Source organism: Atractosteus spatula, chromosome 11 (genome assembly GCF_055471065.1).
Source record: "Atractosteus spatula isolate fAtrSpa1 chromosome 11, fAtrSpa1.hap1, whole genome shotgun sequence".
In the NCBI taxonomy this organism is placed as follows: domain Eukaryota; kingdom Metazoa; phylum Chordata; class Actinopteri; order Semionotiformes; family Lepisosteidae; genus Atractosteus; species Atractosteus spatula.
This window is the reverse complement of record NC_142716.1, coordinates 31,519,015-31,543,405: the sequence shown is the minus strand read 5'-3', so window position 1 is coordinate 31,543,405 and position 24,391 is coordinate 31,519,015. Positions and strand designations below refer to the sequence as shown.

The 24,391-nt window shown below is 38.4% G+C and overlaps 1 protein-coding gene across 1 annotated transcript in view; it reads right to left on the bottom strand.

Annotated features, from left to right (window-relative positions):
• Positions 1–8,536: 8,536 nt before the first annotated feature.
• Positions 8,537–24,391, bottom strand: part of cacna1ea (calcium voltage-gated channel subunit alpha1 Ea) — a 177,245-nt gene continuing 161,390 nt past the window's right edge. The window contains exons 37-45 of the mRNA XM_088927597.1: positions 18,566–18,671; positions 17,684–17,791; positions 16,894–16,994; positions 16,616–16,722; positions 16,008–16,119; positions 13,048–13,176; positions 11,515–11,662; positions 9,988–10,169; positions 8,537–9,372 (exon numbers count right to left, since the gene is read on the bottom strand). Coding sequence (XP_088783723.1) covers positions 8,869–9,372; positions 9,988–10,169; positions 11,515–11,662; positions 13,048–13,176; positions 16,008–16,119; positions 16,616–16,722; positions 16,894–16,994; positions 17,684–17,791; positions 18,566–18,671 — 1,497 coding nt within the window. The 3' untranslated portion in view covers positions 8,537–8,868. The remainder of the gene's footprint in view (positions 9,373–9,987; positions 10,170–11,514; positions 11,663–13,047; positions 13,177–16,007; positions 16,120–16,615; positions 16,723–16,893; positions 16,995–17,683; positions 17,792–18,565; positions 18,672–24,391) is intronic.

Below are 24,391 nucleotides of genomic sequence, written 5' to 3'. Positions count from 1 at the left end.
CTTTAATGACAAATTGCCATCTACAGTAGTTTTCCTAATTTGAACAAAAAGGTAACAGTCATGGCTACACTGCATCTGATTTACTTTTTGACATGTGGAAATAGGCTGGGGGTATGTAGTGTAACAAGTGAGTCACAAACTCTGTCAGTGAACACTATACCTTGAGTGACGTCCTTTACCTCTGTTGCTCCAGTCCAGCCAGTTGTATAAATGGGGACTAGCATTGCTGGGAGGCTATCCCTGTGATGGACCAGTGTCACATCCAGGGGGAATCATGTGTTCTCCAGTTTACTTAACACTACAGACACCAGAATGAGCTCTGTTCTGATGAGCCGCTATGTCTCTGTGTGAACTTTAAACCCCTTACAATCAAAGTAGGTTGTGTTTTCTTCATCTTTTCGATTGGTTATAAACTTAACTGAGCAAGACACTTAGACACTTTAGATGAAGCACACCGTCTTCTAGCATCCACCTGCAACCTGAAAATGCCCTACTTAATGGCTGAATAATAAATTGTCTGGTCAACTCAAAAGTCGACCCATAATCAGTCTGTTTCTTTTTAATATGCCGTGGGAATCTTTCTACTACCAAACCAAAATAAAACCTCTTTTTATGAGAGTCCTAACTATTCTTTTAGTAAGTTCTTCCTAACCATAAACGAGACAGTTCTAGCTCCAAACTCCAAAATATTCAAATAATAACACATGCTTATTAAATAGAACTCCTTTACTCGCATCTTTTCTCTGTCTCCCTTTGCACTGGTTTCCCCCATTCCAGACGTCCTGCTCTGTTCCACCTGGTCTAGTCAGCTGAATTTAATTATCTCTGCCTTCATGTGTATTTAATGAAGGGCTGTCAATCTCCATTTGACTGAGTGACTACTCTTGACTTTCAGAGCCAAAATGACTGCTTTTTATGGATGTCCAGTCACATGCAGATTTCCACCCATCCCCCTTCTATTTTTAATTCACCTACTTAAAGGGGGAATTGCAACAGTATTTTATATTTCAAGGTTAAAAAGAAACAACATTGATGAGTGCATCTCAAGCTACAGTTAAAGAAAAATGTACAAAGTAACTTGTAAAACCTCCAATTTACATCACTAAATAAATGAAATTTCCAGGTATGCGCAGCACCATATTCTGTGATTCAGAACAAGGCAACAAAACATCCAGTGATGTAAAGCAGCCTAATTACATTGTAAAGAAGCAGGCTTGTGAATACATCTCTTTTAATCCAATAGAAATATTGCTCTCGATTTTGAGATGGTTTTGCTGACAGCTACTACTTACTTGTTAACTCTGTATGCAGATCATGTTGGAACATTTCTGCGGTGAAATGTCTGCTGCACAAACTCTACTGTACTTGTTTGCTCATACATCGAATTACATTGCTCATTACAGTGACTAACGAGCAGGAAGGGCCACTTCACTTCGCAATGTGCACATACACCCGGTCTCACCTGTGGTGACTCACAGTACTTTCACAAAGCTTATGATTTTTGTTGCATAATTTGAAATTTGTAAAAAGTTCCTATACCTTCTATGAATTTATTTAGTTACTGAGATTTAATAACTGGTCTCAGAAACTGGGAGAGCAGTTTCCCTTTACAGAATACTTTTCTACTCCTAATCCCTCTTTACCCCCTCTCCCCTCTTCTTTGATGTTACAAAGGAAAACAGAAACACTGAATGCACTGGGTGAATCCGAATCTTAGAATCATATTCCAAGCACTGGAGAACAAAGGATTCTGCTCATAGCTCTGATGAGTACATTCATCTCTATGATTTTCTAAATCATCCCAGAAAGTGATACTGCCTTGTATCTGAGGGGAGAACCTGCTATCCTTATTCTTCTATACATGCCTATTGTAAAGGAAAATAATCTGTTGTACAGTAGATCCATTGTCTCTCGTTCTGTCCCAGTCCATCAATGAAATGAAATGTGAATTATGAGTTCAGAATCATGTATACACCCTCCCAAGAAAAATGGTGTTAGACCAGATGATCCCAGTCCAAATCTTTATGACTTCTGGGTAAAAGCAAGATGTAGCATTAATCACTGAGAAACCTAACCAAAGCTTGAACAATTCTCAAGGCTAAGAGTCAATCTAAAAATTTTGTTTTTGTGCAAAATGTATTATACCAAAAGTACATTGTGAGGGTGATATTCATAAAGATTTAAGACACCAGTTATACTTTCAGCATCTTAAAAGGCTTAAAAACCTTCAGCTGTCTTTGTTTCTCTGCTTACCCTTGTTTATCAGCTATGTCACCTGCGCTGTGTGAGGGAATTTAATGGACTATACCTCTTCAGAGGGTACAGTATATAAATAATGCTGTCTTCACCCTTTTAATCTGGACATATATAGTATGTAACGCTTTATTAAACTGGCTAGAACTTTTTAGAGCAAAACAAGAAGCTAGTGAGTTCTTGGTGGTATTAATTTTAATTCTTTTCAATTAAAAGCCTTTGTGAATTACAATTACCTTCTCTAGTGCATTTTGGTGAACTCGAAGCAGTATTATCCTCAGGCATAAAAAAAAATTAAATATAGTGTAGATGTTACCATAAAACCATTGGTAAGAACCAAAGTGATAACTACTATTACTTTCAAATCAGTTTTGTGTAAGAGTATTGTTTCAGGGCTGTTATGAACAATTACGTTTTTGCTAAGTGCATTGTTACATGCTGTAAACACTGCAGAACGCACTCTTTAGCGATGGGGCCATTATGAGGACATGAAATCACTTAAGCCAACAAAAACATCTGCGAGATTAAGAAAGCCAAGTACAGCTTTTCTAAGCTCTACACAGAACAGGAGAATAATATGTGCTCAAAGTTTGCAGAGAATCTAAATAGAAACCAGGTCCATTTTTCTAGAACACACATGCAATGCATTTGAAAGCAGAAAGCAATAATCTAAATTTTAGATAGATATACTGTATTTTAAAACACTATTCACCTATGGCAAAATGGGCCAACAGGTGATATCAAGTGAAGTAAACACAATGGTCTAAGTTTAATACTGTTTGTGTTGGGAGTCTAGTCGGGATGAAGTTGTGAGATGGTTACGCTAATCTATATTGCAGTGAATGCTAAAGGCTTTATAGTATTTGCAAACAGAGCTTTGTTGATACTCTCGTATTATGTCAGTGTATACTGTAGTTATGTAGTTATAACATTTCCCAGGGTCTGCAATGATTCTTTAGATGTTTCTATTGTTCTACTATTCAGGTGTTTTTGGTATTAAGCTTTCCTGTCCATCTACAGGCACTTCTGCTTTTTTAAGATGCAATCACCCTCTGTATTGATTCCGAGCAAGCAGATGGAAAAAAGCCCATACATGATCCTGTCACAGCCAACAAATTTTATTTACAGGTTTTTAGGTCATTTCTCAAAAGAAAATAATAAAAACCTCAAGCTGAAATCATTCTGGATCACAGTGAGATGAGTGCTTGGATATATTAGGAGTTTGCAAATAATCTGTTGAAGGCTATTGAAAGGTAACAATAATTTAAAAATTGAAGACCTTGTATTTTAAAAAAAGCCAAAACATTCTGGTTGATAAAAGCCCACAGTCTTACAGTAGTTCTCTGCAGTATGTATGTAAAGGATGGTTACTGGTAAGAATGTTATGCTAATAAAACATAGGCCTGAAGCACTTTATTCTATTTACAAAAGAACATGGCTTTTACAATTTTTCAGTCCATAAAACACAAAAGTTCAATATTTACATATTGTATAACAGCACAGCCTACATATCCATATTCACTTTCCTCTGAAGCAGAATTACAGCAGGGCTCAAAAAACAGATCAAGGCTCTTACAAATTACAACATGCAGTATCCAGAGGCACAGCACACAGGTCAGCGCAAATACCCTCCAGTACAGAACAAAATGGCTAGAGGTCTGTGTGACAGAGGCTCAAAGGGAGGAAGGGTCCATCTGCTTTGAAGTTCGCAAAGCCTTTCATATTAAATTAACACATTTCACACTTTGTTTCCTGCAAATCATAAAGTCCGAAATAAAACTACAGAGTTTTTGAAGGGAAACTATTTAATTGCATTTCATCCAGAGCTGAAAAAAAAAATGAGAAGCTTGATTGGATACTGAATTTTTCTGTGATCTTAGATTTAGTGATTTGCTTTTTGCAAATTGCTTCCCTGTACAGTATGTTTGTTTATGATTCAAAACAGTCATACCACTTGCAGAAATCTGTGCGCAGTATTGAGCTTCAGAGTGCACCTAGAAAAAGGGAATGAGGGTGATGCATTCCTTTATTGGATGACATCATGTTAGACACTGGACAGAAATAGTGCAATTTCCACAATGTACTTTCAATACACATGGTTGAAATAAAGCACATAAAAGTAGTGTCAAAATGTCTTATAAAATGATTTACACAATGTTTTGAAATTCAAGTAAAACATCTCAATCATTTACTCCCAGTAGTTTCAGTAGGAGTTTTTGAACACTTTTTGCATGATATAGGGGCTTAGCCAAAATATTGAAAAGTTGTCAACATAACCTTAAAATTGTGACAACTGTTGCCACGGAATTTCAGCAGCTTTGTGTTTTACAATAAAAGATCTACTGAAGGGTTAATCCATTCCAAACTGGAGGAACTGCAGCAAGGCCAGTCTCTTTCTTTTCTAATGCAAGAAACAATCACAGCAACAAACATACTTGGGGAGAAGATTATATTAAGTAGATAAGTGTTATTGAATCTGAATCTTCACTTTTGTGTGTTGGACGGGCTGTGGTGATGATCGATGATCTTTATATGTTGTTGTTTTACATCAGAGCACCCAAAGTTATCGTCTACAGCAGCAGATGGGTTATTGACAATGCAAATACCTAATTCTGATTGATTCCACTTTACTATAGAAATGTAATATGTGAATTTTGTATGAATTGCATTGACTTAAATTTGGTTTTGACTGTATTTTCAAATGCAAAATGAAAGCACTGCATTTTTTAAATAGATGTTAACTGTTCTATACAATATCCGGATATGATTCATAAGTGAAACAATATACCATAGTCCAGTCCTGTGGAAGAGTTACACAAAATTTCAAAAAAGGGAAACTTTAAAGCTCAGAATGCTTATCTATATTTAATGTCCAGGAGTAGAGGGTCTTCTGTTAATGAACCTGTAATCAAGCTATGACTGTTTTTGGCTATCAAGGTTTGTTTGTTATTATGCTTTTTATGACAAGCTTATGCATGATCGTATAGATCCTTCAATTAAAAAAACAATGCTGTGAATCTGAACTCCTATTTTTAAACGATTAGTTGAGAAGTTATTTTTCCCTGTTTGTGGATGTATACCGTGATTACTGTGAAAAAACATGTTTGACATAAACTACGCTCAGCATCTCTAAATCTTGGGCATTTTGCAAAACCACATTAAAGAGTCTCAAAACAGTACTTGGTAATCAAAGATATTGCTTTATAGTCAGTGCTTTGGAGTTTGGGTTTCAAGTCTTTACAGAAACTTGCACCAAACTGAATGTTGCTATGCAGATTCTGTGACTGAGTGGTCAATACTCACTTCATTGCATGTATTGAAATAATAACTATTATGAGAATTAGTGATTCTCAAGGATCAGTTAGTTTTTTAAACACATTGTGGCTAGGAGAATAGCCCCAGTTGAGTTTTGGATATCGAAGAATTGCAGTATGTATGAACTGCATACATACATATATCTATGCATATACTGTACCATGCAGAACAATTTTTGTCAGTTATTATTACTGTTTGCCACACAATACTTCTTTAACTTGATTAAGATGCATTGAAATACTGGGAATGTAATGTGAAAATTGGTCAATTACAAACAACTACTGTATGTGTGAGGTACAATATGCTAATTTTCAAAATCTTTTACTCATTCCTGAATTGTTCAGTTCAATAAAGCTTATATTTACATAATTTAATTTGTTTTAATCATTGGATGATATAATCATTCCCAGTGCCAGTTACCTTCCTTCAACAGGAGAGGAAGAATTACAAGCACAGAGGTTTTATTACTCGTTCAAATTGCAGAACAGGGAAGTGGAGTACAGTCCCTCTTAGACTTAAAGTGGGGAGTTAAATCAGTTGTTGCTTTGCTTAATAAGATTCTATGAAGAACAAGGAGGAAAGATTTAAATACATTTTCAAAGTCTTGTTTTACATGTGCTCTACAGATTGGAATTCTTCACTTTGTCCTCAGGATTACTCAAGCACAAATCAGCTGTATCAATTTGCTGTGGAAGGATTAAAGTTAAGAGGTTTCTCAATTTCAGTCCCTTTTAAGGGCTGATGGAATGATATGGTGCTTGTTAACATTTACTGGAATCTGGGCAGCAAAACAACTCTTATTTTCTGTTGCACACCAGTTTCCTAAATGTGATCAAAACTGTCAGCAGCAGGTGTTAGCAGAAGTGAGCTGCAAGCACATCAACACAGGAGTGTCCAAAGGCTTTGCTGCAACAGCCGTGTCTGATTTAAATATACTTAGATACTGTATATGTATGACATGTAAAAATGTCATACAAAAATGTCAAAATGATCTAATGTGGAAAGAAAAAAACACCTTAAACTAAAGAACAATGACATTCTTCAGTCAAAAAAGCACATTCACCAAGGACAGTTCTGGTAATTAAACACTGTGAGAAGAGAATTTCTCAAGAACATAAATCATTCTCTCCTTTAAAAATAATGATCTAACAACAGCATACTTTGCCTTGTGTTTTAGAAAATCTGAAACCATTTTTGAAATGTCACAAATCTCTAAAATTCCTCTTTTTGTCTGACTATATACACTACAGAAAAATGCCTGTGAAGATGACACACATCTTTTTGTCTGTGTTCGGCAGTTACCAGATCACGTGTTCACTCTCCCATGCCAGAATCTGTTGAATTTAAAGAGCAGAATCATAATTGCAGTGAAGACAGAGGCCTGAAAGGAATCACCAGCGACAATTTCTTAATTTAATTGTCTTCAGCTTTATCTGCTAACGTACCCATCGACTGCTACCCTCTGTGGAAAATCCCAGAGTGAGCAACAGTAACAAAAACACAGTCTTGTCTTTGGAGAAATCAGGTGTTCTAATCAATTTTGTTTTATCATAGAAAAACTATGATCGTACCAGAAGAATCTGCACATTATTAAACCAATCAATATACAAGCACAAGGAGTCTGGAAATCCAGTCCTTGGGGTGTATGTGAACAGGCAGTTTTTTGTTAACTAAAAGAACTACAGCTGTCCTGATATTAAAGTTTATTAGTCTAACAGAAACAGCGATGTCTTCTTCCTCATCTTTGTTGCTGAGCAAACTGTAATCACTACATCTCCACTAAACTGCACTGTACTGCACTGCACTAAACTGAGAATGTCATCATTCACTGAGACTGTTACATGACTGCTTTGAGGACTGAGATACTGTACAAGTACATTTTCTGCTGGTTAAGAGAGATTAGGAGACTTTCAGGTATTTATAATATATTATATAAATATATATATATAATATTTTCTTCTTGTGCCATAAATGATTGCCACAAATATTAATGAATACATTAATATCAAATATTAATGTATAAAATATCACAAAAATATCAAATGTAATTGTTTCTCAAATAAACCTCAGAACATAAAATAACAATCTAAAATATTTTGTAGAAAATGAGTTCAGTGTATTTCCAGGAAATAGGTTTTGCAGAGCAGATGGTCTAAAGCTTTGTTTGTTAATCTTTTGAAAATTAATATCTTTTAAAATTGCTCGAGTGCCATCTGACTAGAAATCTTTAATTGGCAACCCGCTTTGAACAAAATTGATAAACAGGAAGCAGCTCATTTAATATAATGTTGCATGTAGATATAAGCTCTGGAAACCTAAAAGTAGGCTCACATTTACAGGAGTACAGGTAAGTAGGAACTGAAGGATGCCAGCAATTTGCACACAATTTGACTGTGGTGCCATGATTTCTCTGAGTTTGCTTTCAGTTGTATCATAATGTTAACACATTAATTAGGGATCTGAGTGGTTAGATCAGACTAATAAAAAAGTCTCCCTCTGGTCAGACTAGTTTATAGCTAAGATACTAAACTTGGAAAAAATTAACTTCAGGAATCAAAATTAGTTTTTTTTTAAATATCTCTAAAATCAAAAAAGTTAATTGGTTTTGAGGTGGACTGAACTTTTTTAGCTAATCTCTTGTGAGTCTGGCCTATGGCATCTGGCAATTCTGGTTTTCTTTATTCTAAAAGGTGATGCTCATAAACTTATTGTTCTGTGACATTAACTTCTGCTGATATGCTCACACAGAAACAACAACTGTAGGATTCATTTCTCTGTACTCTACATATCTTTGAAGTGTCCTTTGATGTTACATACTGTAATATTTCTGCTCTAGAGTGAGCTCAGAGTTTTTGCAATGGAGAGAGTTTTTTTCCCCGTTAGTGTTTAAGAATTCAATTCCACGCATGAGAGGGGATAAATATCCACAAATCCAAAGCAGCCCCAGTGTGACAGACTTTTTAAAAGATCACCTCCAGGCAGTGGAGTGAAGATACTAGTGAGGGAAAAGTGAAATACCCACCTCTGAAGAGGACATAAACCGCTTGGGGAGAAAACTCTGTTGAAGTAGCGCTTAGGGGAGGACGCGCTTAGGACACCTTTCAGTGAGTACATGGGGGGAAGCAAAGGAACAAAAAACAAAACCATTGCCCACATGCTAATGCCAGTCCTCCCTGTTTCTTATTCTTTAAATTTGGCACACTTACGCACGCCCACACACATACACACATGTAAGTAAGGGTACAGCCCCACTGGGCAGGAAGTCTCTTGCCAAATGTCCGTTCACGGTTTCCCTGCCACCTAGCAGCGGTCGTCCTCGTCTGTGTCGCTGAACAGCTCGCAGCCAGCGACCGAGCTGGACTGAGAGAGGCGGTTGCGGAAGTGCCCGTTGGGGACCTGCCAGCTGTGCCGCAGTGGCGGCGCCGAGCTGATGGTATTGGAGCGTCCAAAGCTCGTGGCCACAGCGGCTTCGAAAGTGAGTGTCTCCTCCAGGCCGGCAGAGTCGGGGCTGTTGTAGTCCTCGTGCAGGGGCAGGTAAGGCTCGGAGATGTAGCGGTGCGGGGTGGAGCGGTGGCTGCCACCCTGCCCGGATGTGGCCCCCTCTCCCCAGGCCTGGTCCCCGCACTCTGCCTCTTGGGTCCGCGGGCTGCTCCCATCACCTGGCGGGGAAGGGTGGGCACGGCGCACCAGGGGCGAATAGGAGATGTGTGGCCGTGGCCTAGAGGGTGTCTGGGGCAGTTGACGCCGGCCGCGTGGCGTGCTGGATTCCGATGTGGAGGGGACTGGACTGTCCGAGCTGGTGCCCTGGGAAGAGACAAACGCCTTCGCTTCAAAGTTACAGAAAGCTACAGAAAATAACCCACTAAGGACTACTGCAGAATTAAAAACAAATGAAGCAAGGACCCCAGGACACAGATGGAAATTAACAGGCAGTGCATTTAGGAATGAGAACAGGAAGCACTTCTTTACACAAAAGGTGGGAGGTGTCAGGAGCAAGCTGTCCAGCCATGTAGTTGAAGTTGATGCCATTGGATCTTTCAAAAAATGGCTGGATGGGATTGTCACATCATTTATTATTAGCAACCAAACAAAAGAGATGGACTGAATGATCTCCTCTAATTTATAAATTTCCTTATTTCCTTACAAAAAACACACATGGGCAGTGGACTCCTAGTAGGAACTAACCTCTGTCTATTATGGGAGGTGGGACTCTATGTGTCTTTTCTGAATAACTTGTGATTTGGAAGATCAGAGTTCCTGTCTCACTGCAAGATGGGTGTCAGCCCTGCCAATCTGTAGAGACCAATTCCTTTAGGCTTCTGTTGGTTTAGAATTCTCAACACTTGTATGCACCCACTGCACAAACACATGGGACTCTATAGTCAAAGCCTTCCAGACAGAACGGCGCGTGATGCCCACCTGTCTGTGGGGTGTGTGTGACCTGCCCTCACTGGGGGACCTGGAATGCTTGCGTTCCCGGGAATGGTGTTGGCTGCGCTCCTCAGAGTTACAGCGGGATACATCAGGGGACAGCAGGTGTCTGCGCTCTTTGGATCGGCCCCTTTCCCTGTCCCCTGGCTGCCGGTGGTCCGATTTTAAACCTGAGGTTCCAATAAAGCAGATTGTGGAGAAGGTTTAACCAATAAGCGGTTGTAAGCAGATATTCGGACGCAATTTTTTAAATGATGAGAAACACGTGGTAACTGGGGCAAGGAACGTGTTGTTTCATACAACATATAAAGAGACTGTAGAAAACAAAATTAAAAACAGCAACTGAGGAGTTTATAGGTTTAAAAGTAAAGGTACTGTATGTATTGTTTTGCTTTTCTGAAAGGGACAGAAGCATGTGTGCTCCATCCGCTGCAAAAGGTAGATAATTCTATGACCTGAAAGTGCAGTAAAGAGCTCAGTACGTTTAGTGGAGATACTGAAGATACTCCAAAAGACAACAGAACACACAACAGAGGGGCTTAAAGATCCATGCATATTCTTTTTGTTTTATCCCACATCAGATCTTGTTAACTTTAGGACATAGAATTAAAGGGGTTAAAATTTAATTTTTAGGACTTTTAAAAATCCACAGATTATTTTAGACAATAACACTTAAAATCCCTGCAGAACAGAAGCACAGTTGAGAAGGCATGGCCATACAGCTTTGGACACACTATATTATTATTTCTTAAAGCCAAGGTGAAGGGGTTTGCGAAAAAGGAATTACTTCAATAAATCATTTGTGAATGCCTGGTACAAAAGCTCATTTAATCACTTGTTCTGCTTAATAAACTGAATAAAAAAGGGTTGTTATTTGCGGCAATGCAGTTTAGTTCTACTCAGTGTGTAAGTGGAACAGCCAATCAAGAAGCTAAAAACTTTCATTCACAGGTTATTCGCCTTTAATACTTTTCCCTTATTGATTAATGAATTAACATGATTAATGAAAGATTTACAAGGACCAAGGACAAAGCAAAAGACAAACACGAAGCTGGAAAAATGAGTAATAAGTAACTTATGAAGGTGGCATGTTCTGTATAAAAATACTAAAATAATATTATTTAGAGATTGCATTAAAAAGAGAAAAGATACAGTATTTTGCTTTTCTTAAGACAAATAATTAAGAAAAACATAATGATTTCACTTATTTTATTAGAAAGCAATTTGCAGGTACCAACACAAGGTGAACATCAGTATCCTGCATATGAAAAATTTTATTTTAGATCCAGACGCTTGTGCCTGTTGTGAACTAACTGCCCACCCATCCCTCTATCTATCCATTAATTCACCAATCAACCAACCATCCAATCAACCAAACAATCGAACAACCACTCAACCAATAAACCAATAAACCAATCAATCTTCTAACTTATAAAGCACCTTTTTGCCCATGGTTTGTCCAAAAGCAAAACTGGACCCCCTATCTGTTATTATCATGCTTGAAGTGCGACTGACCAGAACCCCTGTAGCTCCGCTGTCGAGGTCTGTACAGACGGTCAGGACTGACTCTTTCCAGGGAATACTCATCCAACCACAGTCCGTTCACACGCTGGTCCCCAATAGTGGAAAAAGAACGCTTCATTGTGCTGCTGTCCGTCATGACCTGAGTTAACGTGAAACGCCATTAGAGAGCAGTTAGAAAGACTTGAAATGATCTAGCTAGTTTGAGGTCAACTGGTCCGGGTGTTGAGGTAAAGGGCTGGCTCCCAAAAGCCTCTGTTCTGACTCACCGTCTGGCCCCTTGCTGTAAGTGGCCTGCCTGTAGTTTGAGTAAGATGTTAAACTGAGTGATTATAAATGACTGTGCAGCAGTGGACATGGAAGTATGATTCACTCCTTAGTTTCTCTACCTTCCTTGGATAAAAGGTTTCAGCTGAGTTACAGTACCATTATTATAATACGACTGAAAAAACAATACTGAAGTTTCAGTTGGAAACTAGCACATTACACCTGAAAAGAGAAGTTTGGTCAATGAACTATTTTCAAGTGGAACAAGCCACTCACTGATAATGGAGAAATGTGGATTCTGCTCATACAATAGATAAAACATACATCAGTAACTTTCTTAGTGGAAATATCAGTAGAACAGTAAAATACATTTTACAGTTTGATACTAAGTTTTTTAATGGCAAACTTTAAGGATGGATTCCAACAGTTCATTTTACAAAGACACAAAGAATAAAGTTAGGGCATGAGGCAGCCATTTTCTAATGTCCCAGGTGAATTGTCCTCTTCTGGAAGCAGTGGAAAAAAATGATGGTAAGATTGCAGATTTCAACTGCTGAGGCATGTACTGAATGGTTCTGAAATTAACGATTTCCATTGTGGGGTAAGAGATATATACAGTGAATGTCCAGTTAATACATTAACACGGGAGGTCTGATCACAATTCCACAGAAAAATACGAGTAAAAAAATATTTTTTCTAAAGAATTATCTGTCAATGAAAGGATTAGAAATAGCAGTATATGAAATAATGTGAACAAAGGACTATTAAAAATCTCCTTACAAAACACCCACTGATTCACATAAAGTATAAAAATGCCCTATTTGTTATTTTTCACTCTTCTGTTATGCCTGTAAAAATAATAATTGTACTGTTACACTCATATTAAATATCAGAATGCAAGAATGCCTAAACTTTGATCATTTTCACCCCTGCTGATGTGCCATTTTCACCCTTGTCACAGAAGCAATGACACCATAAATATTTTTTAAATCCAATCTTACCACTTGTGTTTTTAATCTGCCATCGATCCTGCCATCACCAAAAACTGCAACCCGCAAAAGCAGCTCAATGCTAATAATCGGTTCATGCAGCACCTCAAGAAGACACAGGCGAAATGTGCCCTTTCAGGACAATGCTCTGCTTTACTATACTGATCTGCTTCCACCTTTAATCCAGGTCGCGCAGGAAACGGAATAAGAGGTCCTCCCAGACAGCATCTGGCACCACACCTACAGTGTCAAGAGAATGTAGAGGTTGTACCTGTGCTTCTACTGCCAGCCGAGGCAAAGAGGAGGCTCGGATTGATACTGCCCGCCCTGGGACATCAAGGGGAACACACTGCCTGTTAGTGGGGCAAAGCAGGCCATTAAACTCTTTTCGCTCCGGCACCTACATATCAGAAGAAAGAGGGAGAAAACACAACAGTTTCTGAAACACACTTTGTGGCACAGTGTCAGGTTACTAAAAAAGTAACCACTGGTGCTCTGAAAGAGAAAGCCACAAACAGGCAAAATGCAGTATGCTGACGTAGTCCACTTCCATTTTTTTCACCAGATATCCATGGTGAAAGAGAGTTTGTCATCCTTTGTGGGGGGAAAAAAAGAGAGCACTGGTGCCCAGTTGCAAGGAAACCGGCCTAGGTGAGGATGCATATTTCCAGGTTCAACGTTAATCTTCAGATTCACGCCAGTATTACAGAGGTTTCTTTTTGTCTGAAAGCAAATGGACCAAAAAATAAGAATCCTTGTTTCTGGGAAGACCTCCCAAGAAAGGCAGTGAAAATGGGCAATAAGTAAAAGTGCAAAGTAGGTGTGGCAATATGTGTATTTCTTCAAGAGCCATGGAAAAGTGCAGAATAACTAAAACACAGCACTCAAGGATTTATAAGTGAGAAGATGTACAGTAACATGTCCTGTACGCATTCAAGTGCACAGACATGGGGGAATAATTTGTGAGACACACAATGATGAAAACCTCTCGGAAATCCGAAAACAGGGGGCAACCTAATTGGAGGTGTTTGGAGGAAACAAAGTTCTCCAAAGTGACCAGAGAATTTGTGGGCCTGTCCCTCCAGTGAAAGAATCCTGCAGATATCCCTTCTGGGAAAGCAAGCACCAGCACTTCAGCATGCACCAAGAAGAGAAGGTCTAGACGGACGACTGTATAAGAGATTCCCAGGTTTCAAACCACACGCCAAAACACATACAGTACAGTATTTCCCGTTTCTTTAAGAGGAAAATAAAGGCTTCTGTGTAGCTCAGAAATCCTCAAGAAATACTGAAAAAAATCAACAGTGGCGAAAGTCATTTATACTTTGGTTTTGCACAACAAACCTAAATTAAGGCTCAGATAAGATTAAAATGTATATACTATCTAGCCATTGCAAATTCAAAACGTTTCATGTAGGCAGAAAGAAGAGGCCTCCTGCAAACAAAAAGTGTCAGGCATGTACTGGGCTAATGAGATGATTATGACCTTGAAGGTCTAAGATGCATCAAGCCAACAATAAGACCTTAAAAAGGACAGATGTAAAAATATGAAGCAGTCTTTAAAGTGTTTATTAGACTTTTCTTCCAGTTAAGTCATAAACAGTAGTCTTAGGCAGACAAGTAAGACAAGTACTGTAGGTGAGAGATGTTGATGATGTACCATGAAAGAAGCTATATAAAATAGCAAGGTTATTATTATTGTTGCTGCTACTGCTAATCATCCTTTCCCAAACCAAAGTAAAGCACACCAAAAAAGACTGGCCAATACTAGAAATCATTCAAGAAGCTTCAAAAAGCTCAAAAGTAACCTATTCCCAGGCCTAAATTATATATCAACAGCTGCTGCTCAGTGTTCAGGGTTACAATGTAGGAGGTGAAGAACAACCTGGGTTGATGTTAACCATTATCATAAAGGGAGAAAAAGAAACTACTCTTAGCAAACTGCTACGGACAAACCTTATGCTAGGTGGCAAAGAAAGACAAGACACATGTTCAAGGCAAACCATGCCTGAGGAAACAGAACAGAAAGTAAGCAATCTTGACATCTGGATGAAGTGGAATGATACAATAATGCTGGCACAGTTAGGGGAGAGCACTGGCTGAGATGAGTAGAGAGCTGCAATAGCTCTGATATTTCTGGGACCTAGAGCATTTTTTGTTATATGCACTGTAGAATGCAGAATAAAATCAAACAAAGATGACTGAATGAGATTTCCACTGATGACATTTATGACAACCATATATGGACAAGTTACAGTAAGAACATTCTGATGAAAATGAGTACCAGTGCCTCTTTTTTACACAGTGTTGTCAAACAATGGGTCTGCAAGGGCCAAGAGAAGCCATTTGCCAGATTTGTTTGTTTTGTTAAATAAATTTAAGACAAACATCAGTATACTGCGATCTGTATTTGGCACTGTCATAATAATGCAGAAATGCACTCATATTAAATGACATAAACAGCAATGAGAGAGACAAGCGAAAAACTAGGACTGCACTGCACATTTCCCAGCTGGGCAGCTGCTGTATGTCATAAATAACTGAAATCTTGTTTGTTGGTTGAAAACCACACATCCTTAATGTTCAGTTCTTCAGAAGTCTATAAAAGCAACTAGATTTCTGTGGACTTAAAGTGGAATGTACTTTATTGGAAGACAGGCACTGGCTGGTAGAGAATCTTCTAATCTCTTATTGCTTTGCAACAAGCATTAGTTTGATCATATCTAGAAAAATACAAAAAAAAAAAGAAAAAGGCAATCCAATGACACCCCTAAAACTGTCATCCTAGGTCAGTATAACAACTTGTTGCTATCAGTACCAACTCTCAAAAACTCTCATTCAATCATTTCTTTATTTTTTAGGAGCTGTTTCTTGATGATGATTACATACAGTATAGTGCTGCATGAACCGATTATGAAATTTTCTAACATGCCCATCATACCTTCAAATATTTTTATATACAGTACCTTTTAGAAAGAAGCAACATTTGTTGGGGAAGCTCAAAAATGAATTTTCCCATTTTGCACAGAAAAGAGCTCATATTCACAGGAGGTTTCAGTGAGGACTGCAATGTTCCTGTTCCATTCTTTCTTTAAGGAGTGATACTTACTGCACAGGGTTCTATAATATTTTTTTGTATCATTTCATTGAAAGAGATGAATTCACAGCTACATAAAAATAATCCATACTAAACTCATTTTAATTTTCTGCAGACTGTGTCTCCTTCCTTACCAGAGAGTGGTGTACATGGAAGTCTTCTTTCATCTCCATATCCGGAGATCTGGGATGAATAAACATCTCCTGAGGGGAGATTGGGCTCAGAGCCACAAATCCACCTCTGGTCCTGTTGAGGATACACACACACTGTCTATGGTCCTTCCGATAACACAGACACACCCATCCACAGACACAGCTCTCACTCAGGTGATAGACTCCAGCCCATTTTATGAAACATTTTTTTTAGAATTGTTACTCAGACAGACCCAAATATGTACTAGTTAACTTTCCAATATCAATCTATGTCAGTAAGTCTGTCAGGCAAAGTCCAAGCAATTCTACACTAGAACTGTGTTGCTTTGACAGCTTTTTGGTGAGGGTCAGATAAATTCTGTATTTCAATATATAATTCAGGAGGGTCTGAAGGTGGAAAAACAATTTATCCTCTTTTTTGTTCCTTGCTGTCTAAAGTTGTTACACCAATCTAAAAAACAGTCCTAGAAACAGAGCTAAAAACACAAGAAAACGTTTTACAATATGATCAGGACAGAAAAGGTCTCGGTGTACCATTCACAAGTAACCACTAGGGGCCGATACATCCTCACCAAACTGGGTACACTTACAGCCCTGAGCCTGTACTCTGCTGCAGAAAGGGCAGAGCTTTGGCGCTTGACAGGATCTCCTGTGGAAGGGATGAAGCATCCATTCGCTGAAACATTGGAGCGTTTTTCTGAAAGAAAAATTGCATGGCTTTCACTACAGTGCTTTTTGATGTTTATATCCTTCTCTCAAATCCTGGGAGAAGCGCACCACAGTTTAAGCTGAAGTCTGAACGCATTTACAGCCATTGTAGGGCTTTTTACATTACCCTTAATATGAAACAAGAATGGGACTTCTGTACCTGCTCCTCAAGCTGTTGCCTCTGCTTCTTAGCTTTGCTCTGCTTGTAATAATCCATTATCATCATTGCAGCATAGATTTTCCCAATGGTCATGTCGCTAGCTGTAAAATATTTGATACACACATTGGCACACTTACAAAACACAAATTCAATGTTTTAAAATGAATTTCAATGGATTCATCCCACATATGTTCATTTTAGTGATTACTGATTTCATTAAAAGGCAAATAACGTTAATTAATATAGGCAAATATCGAAGACTTAATTTTTAACAATGTTATGACATTTGCAATGTTTTGAACATTTTTCCATGGCTGGTGGCAATGACCTGTGTAGGGGTTTGTCTGTTTTCCCTGTGACTCTCCTACAGTACATGCCTGTGATATAACACCTAGACAGATGTGCAGATGTTTTTTTCTTTTTGTTTTCAAAGCACTTACACAGATCTGTGAAATTGTTTCACATCTGTTTAGTTTACTTTGCAGCAGCTATGTACTTATTTCACATAAATGAGCACAACGGCACTGAGAAGATTGGTGAAGAAGAATGGTCAAGGTAATGGTCAGTTGTTTTGCAAAACTGCCTTCCAACAGAGGAACAGAGGCCAATCTGTACTTTATTTACAGGACTGAATGTGAATTTAATCGGCCCTAAAGTGCACTTGAAGTCAATAAGGCCATACATTTTAAAGAAGTTTCTCAAATCATACTTATGATTTGTTGCAAAACATTCATTTTAAAAATCCACATTTAAAAATGTGTGGAAATGATCACACTCATGTGCAGCTCACCTTTGTGAATGGGTACCAGGAGGTCCAATGATTTCTGGGAGAGATGTGGCCAGATGACATTAATCTCCTTCTGCAACTCGGCATCCAGCTGCTGTCTGTCCTCTCCTCCTGGAGACATAGTGAAAGAGCACAAGGGACAGAGGCCAGGGAGTCACAGTGCACACAATGTTGATTAGGATTAGCGAATCTCAAGTTGTTGAATAATACGAACACCAGCAAAAAAGAGTCAGTGTATAATATAGTATGGAGGAGGTTTTTTAATTATACACTCAGATATTTCAAAATTGCTAGTTGTGGCTCTGGCAAGGACTTCTATACTCGGACTGTAAGCCGGGATTGGTCAGTAGTAGGATGGGAGAACTCCAAGATAAAATAGGTTTCTGCTGTAAGTGGTGCTGGTGGAATAGTAGGTGGCGCTCATCCTTATAGATCAGAGTTTCCAAATGAATTACCCATTATGATGATAAGGGACACTGTGCTGTAGAAGGTGATGTCCACTGGATGAGATCTTAATCAGAGGCCCTGACTACTTAGATTTTACAGCACACGATTCATGAGAGTACCTTCTTGGAAAACTTTCTCTCTGGGCTTATAGAAACTGGCCTCCCTGAAGTTACTGCTTAATTCAGTTGGTGAAGCAGTTTCTCACTCCACCTGATGTGCTGTGTCATGGGTCTTCTGGTGCTACTGGCTGCTGTATATCATCCTGGTAAGCTCTGCAGTTCAGCTGGGAATAAAGTGTGTCCCTTTCAATGTGAAAGTGCTTTGGGCTGATAACTGCTATGTAAAATAGAAATCCTGAATTTGTGTGGTTTAACTCTAGTAACAAAGAATGATGGACAGCTCAATAGGTCGTCAGCTTTGGGACTCAGCTTGTCTCACCTCTTGCTATTTTGATCTCCAGTGCTGTCCGGATCAGTGCCATCAAAGTGGAGGTAAAGTGCACTGACATGTCTTCGTCTACAGGCATGTTCATTAGCACCAACCTCTGCAAGGATCACACAACAAAGAGGAGATCAGAAGCAGTTTTGTCACAGATAGGTCCTGCAAGTAGTCAAGAGTGGTGCAGAGTGCCTGTTACACTGGGCTGCCTAACAACTGTTTTACTGGCAATACGTAAAGCCTGCCATGCTACCAGTAATGGAGGCTGAATAAGCAGAAAGAGCCTGTGCCACATCTGCCAGACCCAAGAGACCACTTCTTCAAAACGACCAGTCTGTATTACGCAAAGAAAAGGACCCAAGCCAAGCAATGTTTTTGAGATCAGCCTGACATTAACATAAATCTGAATTATACCTTATGTTGGAAACATAATTCAATATGGGCACTATTCCAGGAAGTGATGGTAATTTCTAAAATTACATTACAACCTTAGTCAAGGCTACTTGAAGCTACAGTCTTAAGTGACTTCTACACATAATTGGTTGCTCCAGAGTCTATTTACAGTAGGTGTTTCCTGTTTTATATTTATAATTCATGGAAGAGGATCTGTAGAATTTTATTTTCACTTTGACATTATAGAGTTTTGGGTCTTATCAATGGAAACAAAATCACAATTAAATACTGTGAAATCTGTCAAATGGGCAGGTTTGATGCATGGAGATCCAAAAGATCCAAAAGCAGCGGTAAAAAAAGAAAGGAGATTCAAAAGCCAGAAGATACTGAAAGTGCTAAGGATGCCAAGACAGGAGAAGGAAAAAAAAATGATGACTAAGCTAAAGGCATTGAAAAAGCAGGGCTTAAATACCTAGGAGTAAGGAGGCAAGTGTTGGCTTAGGTGGTATCGATAATCATCCAAATCTTGTCATCACAGCACTTGATGAATTACCAGACCAAGTGGAGACTTAGCTTGTTGCCGTGTAGATATAGGAACTTGAGCCAGTGTTTTCATAGGTATTTCATGGGTAGGTATAAATACACTATGATTCCATCTTGTAACAGTAAAATGTGAAAAAGTCCAATTGGGAAGAATAATTCTAACAGCCACTGTGTATACATTTACACCTATTAAATACATTTATTCACTTTTTCCAAATATTTAAAGATGATTTGTTTTCCAATAATGTGTATTCAGAAAGGAACTTTTAAATTATTTACCAAAACCACAAAGTCTCATCCTGATATGTCCATACTGTATATTTATTGGTTGAGCAAATATTTAAAGAAGGCAAATCACATCCCACCCGGAATGTACACAGATTTGTACCGCAGAACCACTATAACTAAAATGTACCAAAATCTCTACTGATTTCTGCAAATACTGTATGACATATCAGGTGATTTCCCACGTGAGATGAGCCTGGTAGCTTTCCTATTGGTAAGGGAAGGCATCACTGCTTCTAGATCTAAAACACAGTCTAAAAAGCTGACCCATCTCTATCTGGAGAGGACATTGCCTTGTATCAGTTGTGGGTCCAGACCAGGATGTTTGGGATATGGAGACACTGTGCCTGGACAGGTAGAATGGGAACTGACATTAAGTGTGGAAGGGTGGTTTTTCAAGGAAATAAAGGTTTAGTCTCAGGTAGTGGACATATCCAGCTCCTGCCAGCAAAGCACTCTACAGTATGTGATTTCCCTCTACCTCTTCCAGTAGGTCTATAAATGGAGGCGGCTTGTAAAATGGACTTGTGGAGCAGAGGTCTTTCTAGATTGACCTTCATCAGTGTTCATCTCCAGGATAGGTTGTGCATTAGGTTCTTCTGTTTATCTCTGATTTACTCACTTGTCGAGAGCTGAGGAGCAGTGTTGGCACAGGCAGCCTAACGATGTCCTGAGAACCCAGTGAAACTACTAGAACATGAGAAGGGCTGCAAATAAGAGGAAGCCTTCGGCTCATTTGCTCATTTGATATCCTTGTAGAGGTGAATCTAAAATTTCTTCTGGACTTTAAAATGAATTTCCTTTTAGCTTTCAATCGTGATATCTTGTCTTTGCTTCACTACTTTCAAAACCTGGATTAACATGGGTTTGGTCCCCTGGGTTAAATATATTATTTTTCTAAGATCTTAGGATCTTATATACAGTACAATACCTGAATTAAAAACATCTCTCAATCTCCCTTCTTTCTACTCTGAAGAGACTGAACACCCTTATCCTGTCTATCTATGACAAACTCTACAGAAGAGGAATCATTCTTGATGCTCTTCTTCAAGATCTTTCTTAGGCTATGATATCTTTTTTGTGGTGTGATCACCAAAACTAAAAACTATTCTAATCAAAGGCTTTCTAGTATATTGTAAATTTTAAACACAATTTTACTGGATTTTAATTCAACACTTTTTTAACATGCACAAGCATTTTCTTTGCTTCACATTGCCTTGATGCGGACAGAACAAGCCTACATAATCACCCAGATTTCTTTCATGCTTAACTTCCTGCAGAATCACCCATGCGATATGGATACTGTAGCATACTGTATATTGCTATTCTGTACTGTATGTGGATCACCTTGCACTTGTCAATGTTTCATTTTCAAAGTGTCTACTCAAAAGATTTGATTGACTAGTGTCATCACAATATATTGAGCCCATGTGTCAATCTTACTGAAAACAGGGGAATCATTTCCTGCACCCTGCAGAGATAAATATCTTTTGAAGAAGCATTTATAGTGGTAAATAATAGAGTAACACATGCACCTGACAAAGGAACTCACATTTTTCAATAAATCCTCTAGGCACTCCATTCTCACTGCAATATGGAAAAGGTCTCAACAGAGAAGACATAATTAATCCAAGAAGAATCTGATTTTTGTCCTTTTCTTAAAGTTACAATTGATGATCACTATTAAGACACTGAAAACCTACAGATAGTATGGGGCACTGTGTTTCTCTTCTGAGTTTTACATTCACCTTTGCCTATTAACTGAAATAATATAAATTAAAGGCTGGAGTGTGATAAATGCTGTGTGTTTGATTCCACCCCTCGGAATAAAAGACTTTCAAAGTACTGTATGTACTGTATATTCTTTTGACTGCATAAACAAAAGCCCCGCTGGTATTGTTTTCTACTGGGAGTCTTGTATATATTCACTAGAAAAGCCATTTTATATCTTTCATAGTGTAAAAAACCAAGATAATTCAAAATACAGAATCTGCTTTTTTGTTAATGACTGATCTATAGCCAGCTACTGAAGAAATGTATTGACTCCAGCAGTTAATTTATGCTTAAAAATTAAAAATGAACAAATATATCAAATAGCAGCCCAGGGCATAACAGGTTAATGTGTGAAAACTGTATGCTCAAACACGCTTAAGGGTCTGTCTGGAAACACTAGCTATGGGCTGTGAACAACACTGGGCATGACAGGGCATGACAGAACTAATACAGTATATGTTATGAGCTGCAGTTTGGTATAATTTAACTTTGATTTTGGTTTTACTCTGAAGTTCCCCATTACATTAGCCAGCAGAATGCTACAACTCATGTATTACCTGTATAGTCAATACTAATGTGTCTGTGTACTAAGTAAAAAAGGTTAAAAAGGATCCTGCCATTGTTAAAAAAATGTTAGCATGCATTTCTCATTAATATAATAGGAACATTTTTTAGACATTAACTATTAAAATGCAATGGAAGAAAATTTCAAGATCCCCTTGCTATGGGGAGAATGGACAGAATCCTATTGTTCCAGCAAGTGATCAAGTACTGTAGTGACATGCATGCCACTGTTGACTAATAAACTGTACATCCTAAGGCTTATACAGTATAGGCTTTTCTGTCCCAATCAGCATTAAGAGATGCTCCACAGTCTGAATTTAGCTTGTTCCAGAGAAAAGTGCTCCCCGAAACTGAGCCTCAAGAGAGAACCATTGATGTCTATTCCCTAAATCACAAAAAACAGATCATTCTACATGCAAATTGTGATTTTATATTTGTGGATTGTGTAATATTGTTATGCCCAAGACCTTATCTTTTTTCAGCAAAATACTGTTTTTCTGGTAATTCAGGTTCCTGTTTCACATCCTCAAATGAGCAACCGTAATAAGAAGGAAACCACTGTCAGAAACAGTGCAAGAAAATGATTTTGCTTAAATTCTTCAACAGAAGGCACTGTTTTTTATTTGATCTGAGGTAGACTTTTGTTGTTTTGGTGTAAAAAGAACAGAAACTAGAAAATGAATGATACTGTACCAAATGGACATAAACTGGGGCACATCCTATAACCACATTTTTAATGGGTACATACTGTATGTTTCTGTGAAAGGCTATCATCAGATATCCTAAAATAATTACATTTCCAAGCGGAAACGGCTGATAGTGATCTTTGGATTACTTTACTTTGGAAGTAAAGGTTTTAAAGTTTGGAATCTAAAAAGTTGTGTTTGGGTCCTGTTCTTTCTGAATCACAGACTGTAATGTTTAAAATTAATCACATCGTGAGAAAAAACATTTGGGACATTGACATTAATTAGACGCATGAAGTAAGCTGGTAAAAGATACTGTATCTTAGTGACACACAAGAATTGCCTTTTTTATTGTGCAGCATTTTCTGGACATGCAAAACATCACTTACAGCTACTGTTTCTGTTTTTTTCATTAAAGAAAACAGTCCTTGCACATTTACTGTATATTCCTACAACCACATAACCAGTGCCTTTTCAGCAAAGACCAAAAAGAGAAATGCGACACAACCTGCATGCCGGAGACCCTTGACCATCTATCTGTCCATGCAAACACTTCACATTTTTAAGACAAAAGGAGTGAGAAATAGGGACAGTTGTGGAATTAGAGGTCAGCATGCACATGCAAAGGAATGAAGAACATAGTGGCAACCTGTAGCCTCACCTGGGCACTCTGTTGCCCCATGTTACAGGACACTTCTATTCATCTGACACACGATTCAGAAAAAAATATTTTTTGATGGCTCTGCAGCAGAACAGTCATGTTTGTTTAATTTTTCTCCAGAATAAACAGTGTTTAGAAGAGAATATTATCTTAAATCTATTTTCTAACAGCTTTATCCAATAAAGGGTCATAGGGGAGCTGGAGCCTATCCCAGCAAGCAATGGGAGCAAAGCAGGAAACAATCTGGACTGGATACCAGTCCACTGCAGAGCATACATAGAAACAGATACACACCAGCACGAATTTTCCCAGAAGCCAATTAATCTACCAGGCTGGACTGGTACTGACTGGACTGTGGGAGGAAACCAGAGCATCTGACAAAAACCCAAGAAAGAAAATACAAACTCCACACAGACAGAATCCTGAAATTTAGACCAGCGTCCCAGAGCTGCAAGGCAGCAATGCTAATCACTGAGCCACCATGCTGCCTTTCAGGCAACTTGTAAAACAATAAAAATTTTAAAAGCATGAAAGTATGAAGGTCATGGAATCTTTAACTTAAGTGAAGCACCTTGAGTTTAGATACTTACATATCTAATACTTTTAAATAAGGTGCTTTTAATGGATAATCTTCCGCTTAACAGAAGTGTTAGTAGAATAAAGATGTGTTGTTTCAGCATGAATTGGTATTACTTAGCTTTCTTCTTCTCCAGGAAATTATCTGATCAACAGGGTAAACAAATCATAGTGAAAAAGGTAATTCTTTCCATAGGGAGCTGGTTCCAGACTCCCACGATTCCTCTGCTTGTGATAGTCCTAAACATAATTTCCACCTGTGAACCCGGGTCTTTGTGTTGCTGTTGAAGGAGTCTCCTTATTTGTCTTGGTGAATGCCTTTCAGCAATTTGAAAACCTGAATAG